This window comes from Salvelinus sp. IW2-2015, linkage group LG16 (genome assembly GCF_002910315.2).
Source record: "Salvelinus sp. IW2-2015 linkage group LG16, ASM291031v2, whole genome shotgun sequence".
NCBI lineage: Eukaryota > Metazoa > Chordata > Actinopteri > Salmoniformes > Salmonidae > Salvelinus > Salvelinus sp. IW2-2015.
In genome coordinates this window covers 6,727,572-6,740,955 of record NC_036856.1, presented here as the reverse complement: position 1 = coordinate 6,740,955, position 13,384 = coordinate 6,727,572, and the positions used below count along the sequence as shown (strand labels likewise).

General features: G+C 43.8%; 1 protein-coding gene across 8 annotated transcripts in view; it reads left to right on the top strand.

The window, feature by feature from the left end:
• Nucleotides 1-13,384, top strand: part of patj (PATJ crumbs cell polarity complex component) — a 172,183-nt gene that overhangs the window by 3,290 nt on the left and 155,509 nt on the right. For all 8 annotated transcript variants that reach the window (XM_070447485.1, XM_070447482.1, XM_070447481.1 and 5 more), the window contains exons 4-6: nt 84-281; nt 817-956; nt 1,633-1,825. In XM_070447485.1, the coding sequence (XP_070303586.1) occupies nt 84-281; nt 817-956; nt 1,633-1,825 (531 nt within the window). The remainder of the gene's footprint in view (nt 1-83; nt 282-816; nt 957-1,632; nt 1,826-13,384) is intronic.

Below are 13,384 nucleotides of genomic sequence, written 5' to 3'. Positions count from 1 at the left end.
AAAGTGGCGCTACCATAGCTTCCTCCTCATTATCCGCCACAGTGAAAAAACCCACCAAACCTCTCTTCTCCTCTCCCCCCCAGCTGAACTGCATGCCTCCCGACACCTGCAGTGAGTTCAGCTTCTCCAGGAAGGGCCAGCTGATCGTCAGTGCCAGCCGCCCGGCCAGCAGCCTGTGCACATCCGGCCCCGGCTCGGTGCTGTCCAACGGCTCAGCCCTCTCCTCAGTGGGTCTCCGCTCCCCCGACCAGCTCCAGAGATGGCTCGGCGCTGCCGCCAAGGTTCTGCACCTGTTCTGCCCACGCACACGCCCACCTGATGCTGTTGTCACAGCTAGCTATGATACTACCACGGTTATGGCCATGTGTACTAGGTCTGGTGGTGGATAGATGGTGGTTTTAGACTGTGTCACCTGTGTATTGGTGTGCAGTATTCAGTGGAGAATTAAGATACTGTGGTTTTAAACAGTTTTACCTGGGTATTTAATTTATTGTTTTCAGTGGAGTTATAGCTTTAAACATTTACCTTTTGTATTTTATGTACTGACTTGAGTTTTAAAGGGATACTTGGGGATTTTGGCAATGAGGCCCTTTATCTACTTCCCCAGAGTTAGATGAACTTGTGGATATGGTTTTTGTGTCTCTGTGTCCAGTATGAAGAAAGTAAGAGGTAGTTTTATGACTCTGGGGAAGTAGATAAAGGGCCTCATTGCCAAAATCCCCAAGTATCCCTTTAAATTGATGTATTTGAGACGTCTTCTGTACATTTAGAATATTTATGACCTGACCTATGTAGTAATTGTGTCTTGTGTTGTAGGGGAGGCCAACTGAGCACATCAGCCTGCCCAAGCCCCTGTCTGGAAGCCTGGGCTTCAGTGTGGTAGGCCTGAGGCCCGAGGGGACTGGGGGCCACGGGGTCTTCATCAGACAGGTCCAGCCTGGGAGCATCGCACACAGGTACGCCCTCCTTCTCTTTTACTACCCCTAGTGTTCATTTGGTTCTGGTTAGAGTTTCAACATTCTGGTAATTTCCCTAAAATTCCTGGAATCAGGATGGAATAAGCAGGAAATGTGGAATTTTCCAACCAGGATTTCTGGAAAACCTGAGATTTTTCGGAGAGTTATTGGAATCTTGCAACTCTAGTTCAGACCAACTCTACGACAACATTCTGCAATATTACCAGATAATCTAGTCAAGGACACCTTAATATACGCATATTAGAAGGTTGCCAACTCTTATTAGGCCCCCTTCCAAGGATAACATTACACAGTCATAAACAATGCATAATATGCTTGTATCAGCTTATGTCAACAACAAAGGGTATGTAGAGACATTTCTAGTTAATTTAACACTGCTTGTAAAGGGCACTGCCAAAAATGGGAAACACAGACTACGGACAGGTCACTGTGCTGTTATAGAGAGACCTTATGAGCAAAGAACCCCTTTAAAACATGTCTTAATCTCTATGGGACTTCCTTGCTAAATAAACATGACATAAAAACATACAAGATACACATTCCTTGTTTCTTCTGCTTGCTCTTTGATGAGGTCTAGATGACCATTTCTGATGTAAAAAGGGCTTTACAAATGATATATTCCTTATTTGTATTGTGTATGTGTGTGTGCCGGTAGGGATGGGCGCATGCTGGAGAACGACCAGATCCTGGTGATCAACGGGACCCCCCTGGACCAGAGTGTCACCCAGCAGCAGGCCATCACTCTGCTGCAGCAGCCTGGGGACAGAGTGGAGCTGGTGGTGGCCCGGAACCCATCAACTGCCACACAGCACACGCCACTGCTCCCGCCCGGACCCATCATTCAGAATGTAAGTTCAAAGCATGTATTTATGTATCTCAGTAAGAAAATGTCTTCATATTTTGATATATGTTCTACAGACCACTGTCATGTCATGGTGCTACATTGGATTTTGGTCCTTTCGAATACATACATTAAAGGCAATGTGCTTTCACTGTTTTGAGCGCTGCATGACTGTGTTTGAGGTTGATTCAGATAACCCGTCGGAAGATATTCATGGGTCGCACGTTTCGTCACAATATTGTTTTGAACGTTCTCTTGAGGACTGATGGCCAACTGAAGATTCTACTCAATGCCTTCTCAATGGCCTCTGATGAAGATTTAGCCTAAAGTGCATTATAGAAGCTTGGAAACAAGGTGACATTTCAGGAGGAGGCAAATAATTATGACATTTTTTGTCATCTTTATGACGTCGCCAGATTGACCTTAGATGCAGTGTAACTTCAGCTAGCTAAGATTGAGGGGACAGCACCACATTTTTACTAGGTAATGTTAGCATTGCTATCTAAACTGAAAAAATATATAAATGCAACATGTCAAGTGTTGGTCACATGTTTCATGAGCTGAAATAAAAGATCCAAGACATTTTCTATAGTTACAAAAATCTTATTTCTCTTAAATTTTGTGCACAATTCTTTTTACATCCCTGTTATTGAGCATTTCTCCTTTGCCAAGGTAATTCACCCACCTGACAGGTGTGGCGTATCAAGAAGCTGATTAAACAGCAGGATCATTATACAGGTGCACCTTGTGCTGGGGACAATAATAGGCCACTAACATTTTCAGTTATGTCACACAACACAATGCCACAGATGTCTCAAGTATTGAGGGAGCGTGCAATTGGCATGATGACTGCAGGAATTTCCACCAGAGTTGTTGCCAGAGAATTGAATGTTCATTTCTCTACTATAAGCCACCTCCAATGTCGTTTTAGAGAATTCGTCCAACTGGTCTCACAAGCACAGACCACGTGTATGGCATTGTGRGGGCGAGCGGTTTGCTGATGTCAACGTTGTGAACAGAGTGCCCCATGGTGGCGGTGGGGTTATGGTATGGGCAGGCATAAGCTACGGACAACGCACACAATTGCATTTTATCGATGGCAATTTCAATGCACAAAAAAAACAGTGACCTCCCGAGGCTCAGTAAAATCTATGAAATTGTTGCATGTTACGGTAATATTTTTGTTCAGTATATTTTTGACTAGCTTTGCTAGCTAATAGCACCAATGCCATCAAGTAAATTTGACGATGTCATAATGATGGCAAAGTTGTTTCCTACTTATTATTTGCCAAATTTAACAACTGCATCGTATTTCCACGCTACTGTAGTGTAATTTAGACGATAGTCATTAAGCCATGTTCAGAATGACTGGGCATCAGTCGGGCACCAATATGGCTGTGGCGTCTGTAGGAGCGTTCATAACAATATCAACAACGCGATGGAGGTGCAATCCATGATTAGGAGGCAACTGTTTCTCGTTTTAAAAGTGGTACTGTTATTGATTTAATGTGGTTAAAAATGTTGAAGTGCTTGCCCTCGTGGCCTTCTTATGCTTTTTAACACTGTCATAAAGGCCAAGGCTTTTTCCTGTTATTCTGTAGCCTGTCACAAAAACAGGCACTTGACCATCACTGGAGAGTAAATGGCATCAATCTGGTTTGGAGGTCAGGTTTTAGGTGATGCTACTTGACTCTGTAGGAGTCCAAATTCTGATTTGAAATTCATATTTATGCAGTATTTTACTACCCGTGGGCTGTTGACATTGAGTCTATGATGTTGATGTCCTTATAGCCTGAAGGAAATCAAGTTAGTGCTTCACTTGCAGGATTGCCTCCTGACAATATGTATTTAAGTCACTGTGCGCTAGCTGAATCAATGTAGACCTGGAAGTCAAGGAGAGGAAAGAAGAGTTCGGAGACCTAATGCATAGAAAAAGTTCATCATTGATTTGTTGTTGGGTAAAACAGTCAAAATACAAGTCTTTAAATGGTCATCTAAGACTATAAGAAGCTCTGTTTTTAGTTGATACATTTTTCACGAATTCAAACTGTTCAATGAAATTTTAGCTTTCCTCTGGTTATTCAGTGTCAGGTAACCTACACTGAACACAAATATAAACACAACATGTAATGAGTTGGTCCCATATTTCATGAGCTGAAACAAAAAGTTTATTTCGTAAAAATGTTGTGCACATCCGTGTTAGGGAGCATTTCACCTTTGCCAAGATAATCCATTCACCTGACAGGTGTGGCATGTCAAGAAGCTGATTAAACAGCATGATCATTACACAGGTGCAGCTCACTAAAACGTGTGGTTTTGTCACACTACACAGTGCTACAGATGTCTCAGTTTTGAGGGAGCATGCAATTGGCATGCTGACCGCAGGAATGTCCACCAGAGTTGTTGCCAGAGAATTGAATGTTCATTTCTCTATCGTAAGCCTGCGTCGTTTTAGAGAATTTGGCAGTACGTTCAACCGGCCTCACAACCGCAGACCACGTGTAAGAATTTCTGCACAAACTGTTAGAAACCGTCTCGGGAAGATCATCGGTGTGCTTGTCGTCCTCACCAGGGTCTTGACCTGACTGCATTTCGGCGTCGTAACCGACTTCAGTGGGCAAATGCTCACCATCGATGGCCACTGGCATGCTGGAGATGTGTGCTCTTTACAGATGAATCCTAGTTTCAAGTGTACTGGGCAGATGGCAGACAGCATGTATGGTTTGCTGATGTTAACATTGTTAACAGAGTGCGCCATGGTGGAGGTGGGGTTATAGTATTGGCAGGCATACGCTACGGACAACAAACACAGGATTTTATCGATGGGAATTTGATTGCACAGAGATACTGTGATGAGATGCTAAGGCCCGTTGTTTTGCCATTCATCTGCCGCCATCGACTCTTGTTTCAGCATGCACAGCCCCATGTCGCAAGGATCTGTACAGAATTRCTGGAAGCTTAAAATGTCACAGCTCTTCCATGGCCTGCATACTCACCAGACATGTCAACCATTGAGCATGTTTGGGATGTTCTGGATCGCCGTGTATGACAGCGTGTTCCAGTTCCCACCAATATCCAGCAACTTCTCACAGCCATTGAAGTGGGACGTCAGGCCATAATCAACAGCCTCATCAACTACAGTACCAGTCAAAAGTTTGGACACACCTACTCATTCAAGGGTTTTTCTTTATTTTTACTATTTTCTACGTTGTAGAATAATAGTGAAGAAATCAAAACTATGAAATGACACATGGAATCATGTAGTAACCAAACAAGTGTTAAACAAATCAACATATTTTATATTTCAGATTCTTCAAAGTAGCCACCCTTTGCCTTGATGACTGCTTTACACACTCTTAGCATTCTCTCAACCAGCTTCACCTGGGATGCTTTTCCAACAGTCTTGAAGGAGTTCCCACATATGCAGAGTACTTGTTGGCTGCTTTTCCTTCACTCTGCAGTCTAACTCATCCCAAACCATCTCAATTGGGTTGAGGTTGGATTATTATGGAGGCCAGGTCATCTGATGCAGCACTCCATCACTCTCCTTGGTCAAATAGCCCTTACATAGCCTGGAAGTATGTTGGGTCATTGTCCTGTTGAAAAACAAATTATTGTCCCACTAAGCGCAAACCAGATGGGATGACGTATCGCAGCAGAATGCTGTGGTAGCCATGCTGGTTATGTGTGCCTTGAATTCTAAATAAATCACTGACAGTGTCACCAGCTAAGCACCGTCACACCTCCTCCATACTTCACGTGGGAATCACACATGTGCAGATCATCTGTTCACCTACTCTGCGTTTCACAAAGACATGGCGGTTGGAACCAAAAATCATCAGACCAAAGAACAGATTTCSACTGGTCTAATGTCCATTGCTCGTGTTTCTTGGCCCAAGCAAATCTCTTCTTCTTATTGGTGTCCTTTAGTAGTGGTTTCATTGCAGCAATTCGACCATGAAGCCTTGATTCACGCAGTCTCCAATGAACAGTTGATGTTGAGATGTGTCTGTTACTTGAACTCTGAAGCATTTATTTGGGCTGCAATTTCCGAGGCTGTTAACTCGAATGCACTTATCCTCTGCAGCAGAGGAAACTCTGGGCCTTCCTTTCCTGTGGCAGTCCTCATGAGAGTCAGTTTCATCATATCGCTTGATGGTTTTTGCGACTGCAATTGAAGAACCTATTGAAGTTCTTGAAATTTTACGGATGTCAACCCTTGTCTTTCTTTGCTTATTTGAGCTGTTTTTGCAATAATATGGACTTGGTCTTTTACCAAATAGGGCTATCTTCTGTACACCACCCCTACATTGTCACCAGACAACTGATTGGCTCAAATGCATTAAGAAGGAAAGACATTTCACAAATTAGCATTTAACAAGGCACACCTGTTAAATGAAATGCATTTCAGATGACTACCTCATGAAGCTGGTTGAGAGAATGCCAAGACTGTGTAAAAAAGCTGTACTCAAGGCAAAGGGTGACTACTTTGAAGAGTCGAAAATATATTTTGATATAACACTTTTTTTGGTTAATACATGATTCCATATGTGTTATTTCATAGTTTTGATGTCCTCACTATTATTCTTCAATGTAGAAAATAGTAAAAATAAGGAAAAGCCCTTGAAAGAGTAGGTGTATCCAAACTTTTGACTGGTACTGTGTATGCAAAGGAGACGTCGCCCTGCATGAGGCAAATGGTCCAGATACTGACTGGTTTTCTGATCCATGTACCTACTTATTTTTCTGTATCTGTGACCAACAGATTCATATCTGTATTCCCAGTCATGTGAAATCCATAGATTAGGTCTAAAAATAAAAAAGACCTTATATGAACTGTAACTCTTTGAAATGATTGCATGTTGCGTTTATATTTTTGTTCAATGTATAAGCAGGCAAAGATTGGTAGTTATTAATAAAGAATTATTGCCATTAAACTCTATTGGCGCAAATAGGTTGAATTTTTTATCTGAACTGACATGTGAAGGGAGGTGTAGAATGAGCAACTTGCAGCGGGTGAAAATGAGACCGGCTATATCAACACTGGGGTGACGGATACGATTAACCTGAAGCCCCGACAACAAACATATGGCATATATTTGTTATAAACAGAAACAGTCCTAACCGCTGCACATTTAATTAAAGGCCCAGTGCAGTCAAAAACATGATTACCCTGTGTTTTATATGCACTGAGTGTACAAAACATTAAGAACATTTTCCTAATATTGAGTTGCACGGCACCCCCCTTTTCACCTCAGAACAGCCTCATTTTGTTGTGGCATGGACTCTACAAGGTGTTGAAAGCATTCCTACAATGCTTCCCACAGTTGTCTAGTTGGCTGGATGTCCTTTGGGTGGTGGACCATTCGAGATACACACAGGAAACTGTTAATCGTGAAAGACCCAGCAGTGTTGCAGTTTTTGACAAGCTGGTGCACCTACTAACATACCTTGTTCAAAGGCACTTCAATCTTTTGTCTTCACTATTCACCCTCTGAATGGCACACGCACACAATCCATGTCTCAAAATTATTGCATGAGAAATTGCTCTTAAGCTGTTTCAGTTTTAAATTAACAATCACAGTAATGTACTTAATTGTTACCCAGAATTTTTTTGATATTGAGATAAAAACAGCTGCATTGGACCTTTAAATAACCACAAAGAAAAGCCCTCAGAAAGAAAAAGAAAAAAAGTTTAATGCAAATGAGACGACAGACAAGTTAGGCCTAGTTCCAGCCATTGAGGTCATTATCGTGTGCTTTTTCACTATTCCTGTTTTTAATCCAGTTTGGATTGAGGCCATATCCTGCGTACGTATCAAGCCSGGGCCTTGCTTTACCTTGTGTTTTATTCATGTTTCTCTTGAGGTCGTGTTTAATGGAGCGCTGGCAAAAAAGAAGAAAATCTGGAGTTGATTTTTATTGCAGTTTTCCCTGGCCTATCTATCACCCTGAGCCAAGATTCCGCCTCTACAAAAACCCAGACACCGCTCCCTGATTCTCTTGAATTGTCAGCTTGGCATTAGGGCTGTGACGATACCAGTATCGCAATATTTTTTCCCCGTGGCAAAAATAAAACACGAAGCGGATCCAACTGTTGGGTCCTTTTAAAGTCCTGCTGTATGTAAAATATTGTGTGCTATAACTTGGAAAAAAGATACATGTGACTGGATGAAAACATAATGTTTGTTTCTGACATTAGGGCTGCCTTCCAATAAGTAAAATCCGTTTTGTTTCTTTGCTATGATCCTAACGAGTATCGCGATACGAGTATCGGCCCTGCCCTACTTGGCACCACTCTCTCTATTCGTTCTCTCCGTTGGGTTATGTCGTGAAAAAGTGACATAAAATCTCTTTACTTTTTGAGGTACGCCAAAAGCAACTTCCGCAAAACGGTTTTCCTGTCAATCAGAGGTCACGATGTCATTCGGCCCCTCGTCCCCGATACCCATCAACTGAATCTTCCCCTTAAACAAATGTTCCTCAGCTCCCAAGCTCCTCTTTTAAACAAGGCCCCCCCCCCCCCCCTGCCTTCTGTCCATCCAGACTAGCTCTCTTATCGTGAGAAGCTGAGAAAATATTGACCTAGGTTGGCTTCAGGGYTTGGTTTACTTCGTTCTGTACCTTAAATTGCAAATTGTACAGATGCTGTTGTTGCTCAGGTGCGTTCCCCTCTCTCGTCCATCCACCTCATACCTGACATTCGCACTAAACATGGCTTCTGGAGCTTCTGGAGCACGTTGGCATAATCTTAAACCCTATGTTTTTTTGAACATTTAAAAAAAATGTCTGACATGATACACTTCTATACTGTAATGAGATGCCGTATCCACAAAGTCTGAGTGTTGATATAGGATACATTTTGAATCATAATGAATAAGATTACATGGACAGGGGGGGACCTGATGCCAGATCAGCATTCCTACTCCTAATACGGACCTTGCTTCCAGGAGAGATGATCTGGGAGGCATGTTGTTCCAGGCTCCCAGTAAAACAGTTTTTCTTCTCTGAAACTGAGTGCCTGGGTTGCACGTTCCCATTATGGCTTTCTCATTAAAACTGTCATTAACCCAGACCTGTGTTTGTTTGGGTTTCATTAGACAACTCTTTTGTCTGATAATTATTTAACCTTTCATGGGGCTGAACTGTCAATATGGAAGGAAATGCACTTTGGCCCACTGTTTTCCCTGAATTGTTTTTCAGTCCCTGCTCACAGCATTTGTGGGATTGAGAATATCAAGGGTATGTTAGGTCTTTAGTTACATTAATGAAGTTGTTCAAATACTGTTTAATTATCTCATGATGAATAGTTATTGTTCCAACAGTCAGAGTTGCTAGGCCTATATTAATTATGATAATTTGGGCTCTGTTTAGTTGCCATGACAGAACGGTAGCATGTAAACATACATTTTATGTGATAAAATCAATTAGCCTAAGCCACTGAATGGCGCTGAAGGAGATGGCTGCCGTTTTACGATCCCGTAACCAATTGTGTACGTTTTTGMTAGTTATTTGTAAATAATTTTGTACATAATTTCCCTGCCCCTACGTCTTATGACCAAAAGAGCTTCTAGATATCAGGACCGCAATAACTCACCCTGTACTGGAGGAATACTTTTTCTTCAACGAGTCGGACGCAAAGGATTTACTTCAGACGCCCGTCAAGGCCCTCATCCCCGTCATTTGCAAGAGAAAGAGACGGAGGTATCGGTTCTATTAGCCAATGTACAATCAATCGATAATAAAATAGACTAACTACGGTCACATATATCCTGCCACCGGGACATTAAAAGCTGTAATATCTTATGTTTCACCGAGTTGTGGCTGAGCGACAACATGAATAACATACAGCTGGCGGTTTTTACGCTTTTTCGGCAGGATAGAACAGCGCCCTRTGGTAAGACAAGGGGTGGCGGTCCATGTATATTTGTAAACAACAGTTGGTGCACGATGTCTAAGGAAGTCTTGATGTTTTGCTCGCCTGAGGTAGAGTATATCATATCAAGCTGTAGACCACACTATTTACCAAGAGTTTATATCTGTATTTTTCATAGCTGTCTATATACCACCGCATACTGATGCTGGCACTAAAACCGAGCTGTATGTTCGGCCATAAGCAAACAGAAAACGGAGCCACTAGTGGCCGGGGACTTTAATGCAGGGAAACTCAAATCCGTTTTTACCTCATTTCAAACAGCATGTTAAATGTGCAACCTGGGGGGTGGAAAAACTCTAGACCACCTTTACTTCACACACAGAGATGAGTACAAATCTCTCCCTCGCCCTCCATTTAGCATATCTGCACATAATTATAACCTCCTGATTCCTGCTTACAAGCAAAAACTAAAGCAAGTAACACCAGTGACTAAGTTAATAAGATAGCTACAGGACTGTTTTGCTAGCGCAGACTGGAATATGTTCAGGGATTCTCCCGATGGCATTGAGGAGTACACCACGTCAGTCACTGGCTTCATCAATAAGTGCATCGATGACGTCGTCCCCACAGTGACCGTACGTACCCTAACCAGAAGCCATGGATTACAGGCAACATCCGCACTGAGCTAAAGGGTAGAGCTGCTGCTTTCAAGGAGCGGGACTCTAACCCAGAAGCTTATAAGAAATCCCGCTATGCCCTCTGACAAACCATCAAACAGGCAAAGCGTCAATACAGGTCTAAGATTGAYTTGTATTACACCGGCTCCGACGCTCGTCGGATGTGGCAGGGCTTGCAAACCATTACAGAATACAAAAGGGAAGCAGAGCCACGTGCTGCCCAGTGACATGAACCAACCAGACGAGCTAAATTACTTCAATGCTCGCATCGAGGCAAGTAACACTGAAACATGCATGAGAGCATCAGCTGTTCCGGACGACTGTGTGATCACGCTCTCCGCAGCCGATGTGAGTAAGACCTTTTAAACAGGTCAACATTCACAAGGCCGCAGGGCCAGACGGATTACCAGGACGTGTACTTCCGTGCATGCGCTGACCAACTGGCAAGTGTCTAAACTGACTTTATTTTATTATTATTATTATTATTATTTTTTTCTCCTTTTTCTCCCCAATTTTCGTGGTATCCAATCGCTAGTAATTACTATCTTGTCTCATCGCTACAACCTCCCGTACGGGCTCGGGAGAGACGAGGTCGAAAGCCACGCGTCCTCCGAAGCACAACCCAACCAAGCCGCACTGCTTCTTAACACAGCGCGCCTCCAACCCGGAAGCCAGCCGCACCAATGTGTCGGAGGAAACACCGTGCACCTGGCCCCCTTGGTTAGCGCGCACTGCGCCGGCCCGCCACAGGAGTCGCTGGAGCGCGATGAGACAAGGATATCCTACCGGCCAAACCTCCTAACCCGGACGAACGCTAGCCAATTAGTGTGCGCCCAGGCTCCGGTCGCGGCCGGCTGCGACAGAGCCTGGGCGCGAACCCAGAGACTCTGGTGGCGCAGCTAYCACTGCGATGCAGTGCCCTAGACCACTGCGCCACCCGGGAGGCCCCTAAACTGACATTTTCAACCTCTCCCTGTCCGAGTCTGTAATACCAAAAATGTTCAGGCAGACCACCATAGTCCCTGTGCCCAAGAACACTAAGGTAACCTGCCTAAATGACTTCCGACCCGTTGCACTCACGTCTGTAGCCATGAAGTGCTTTGAAAGGCTGGTCATGGCTCACATCAACACCATTTATCCCAGAAAACCTAGACCCACTCCAATTTGCATTACACAGATCCACAGATGATGCAATCTCAATTGCACTCAACATTGCCCTTTCCCACCTGGAAAAAAGGAACACCTATACGAGAATGCTATTCATTGACTACAACTCAGCGTTGTAGTGCCCTCAAAGCTCATCACTAAGCTAAGGACCCTGGGACTAAACACCTCCCTCTGCAACTGGATCCTGGACTTCCTGACAGACCACCCCCAGGTGGTAAAGATAGGTAACAACACATCCTCCACGCTGATCCTCAACACGGGAGCCCCTCAGGGGTGCATGCTCAGTCCCCTGCTGTACTCCCTGTTCACTCATGACTTCATGGCCAGTCACGACTCCAACTCCATCAAGTTTGCTGATGACACAACAGTCGTAGGCCTGATCAACAACGGTGAGACCGTCTATAGGGAGGAGGTCAGAGACCTGGCCATGTGGTGCCATGACAACAACCTCTCCCTCAACATGATCAAGACAAAGGAGATGATTGTGAACTACAGGAAAAAGAGGACAGAGCACGCCCCCATTCTCATCAACAGGGCTGCAGTGGAGCAGGTTGAGAGCTTCAAGTTCCTTGGCGTCCACATCACCACCAAACTAACATGGTCCAAGCGCACCAAGACAGTTGTGAAGAGGGCACGACAAAATCTATTCCCCCTCAGGAGACTGAAAAGATTTGGCATGGGTCCTCAGATCCTCAAAAGGTTCTACAGCTGCACCATCGAGAGCATCCTGACTGGTTGCATCACTGACCGCATATATATCACTGATATGGCAACTGCTTGACCTCTGACCGCAAGGCACTACAGAGGGTAGTGCGTACGGCCCAGTACATCACTGGGGCAAAGCTTCCTGCCATCCAGGACCTCTATACCAGGCGGTGTCAGAGGAAGGCCCTAAAAATTGTCAGACTCCAGCCACCCTAGTCCTCTCAGCTGCCCACTGCACCGAGGCTAGGAAACACTGTCACCACGATAACTCCACGATAATGGAGAATTTCAATAAGCATTTCTCTACGGCTAGCCACACTTTCACACAGCAACTGGCCCAAGCCCCCCCCTTCTAAACCGCATCTACCCCCAAGCCATAAGACCTGAACAGCTTATCAAATGGCTACCCAGACTATTTGCATTGCCCCACCCCCACCCCTCTTTTATGCTGTTGCTATTCTCTGTTATTATCTATGCATAGTCACTTTAATAACTCTACATGTACATGTTACCTTGACTAACCGGTGCCCCCTCACATTGACTCTGTATCGGTACCCCATGTATATAGCCTCGCTATTGTTATTTTACTGCTGTTTAATTATTTGTTACTTTTATTTTATTTATTTTTTTACAGATATTTATTTTTTATTTTATATATTTTATTTTTTAAATATATTTTATCTTTATTAAACTTCTGGAAGCATTTTTGGTTAAGGTCTTGTAAGTAAGCGTTTCACTGTAAGGTCTGCACCTATTGTATTCGGTGCATGTGGCAAATAAAATTTGATTTGAATGCCTTTGTAGACTGTTAAACACAGCAGATACTCTTCACATCTAGATGCTCTCAGTTTTCAGAATAAGATGTGTTCACACGGACTGTAGAAGTTGTAAACAAGTTTAGTTCAATCTGCTTCCTTACTCTCACAAAGTTGCTTATTGAARTTAACCAAGCCTGCTTACAACTCTCCTCGTAAGTGAACAAGCAACACTCGTTCATTTGGCCTGAAAGCTCAGACGGAAACCAGCCCTCGCCACAAAACACATCTGTGTTGCTGACTGTGAAGCTCCACTTCTTATCTGGGAAATGGCTCTTCACTTTTCTTCAGTAAGCGGGATAAGCAGTGAGCAGGAGGGGTAGAAA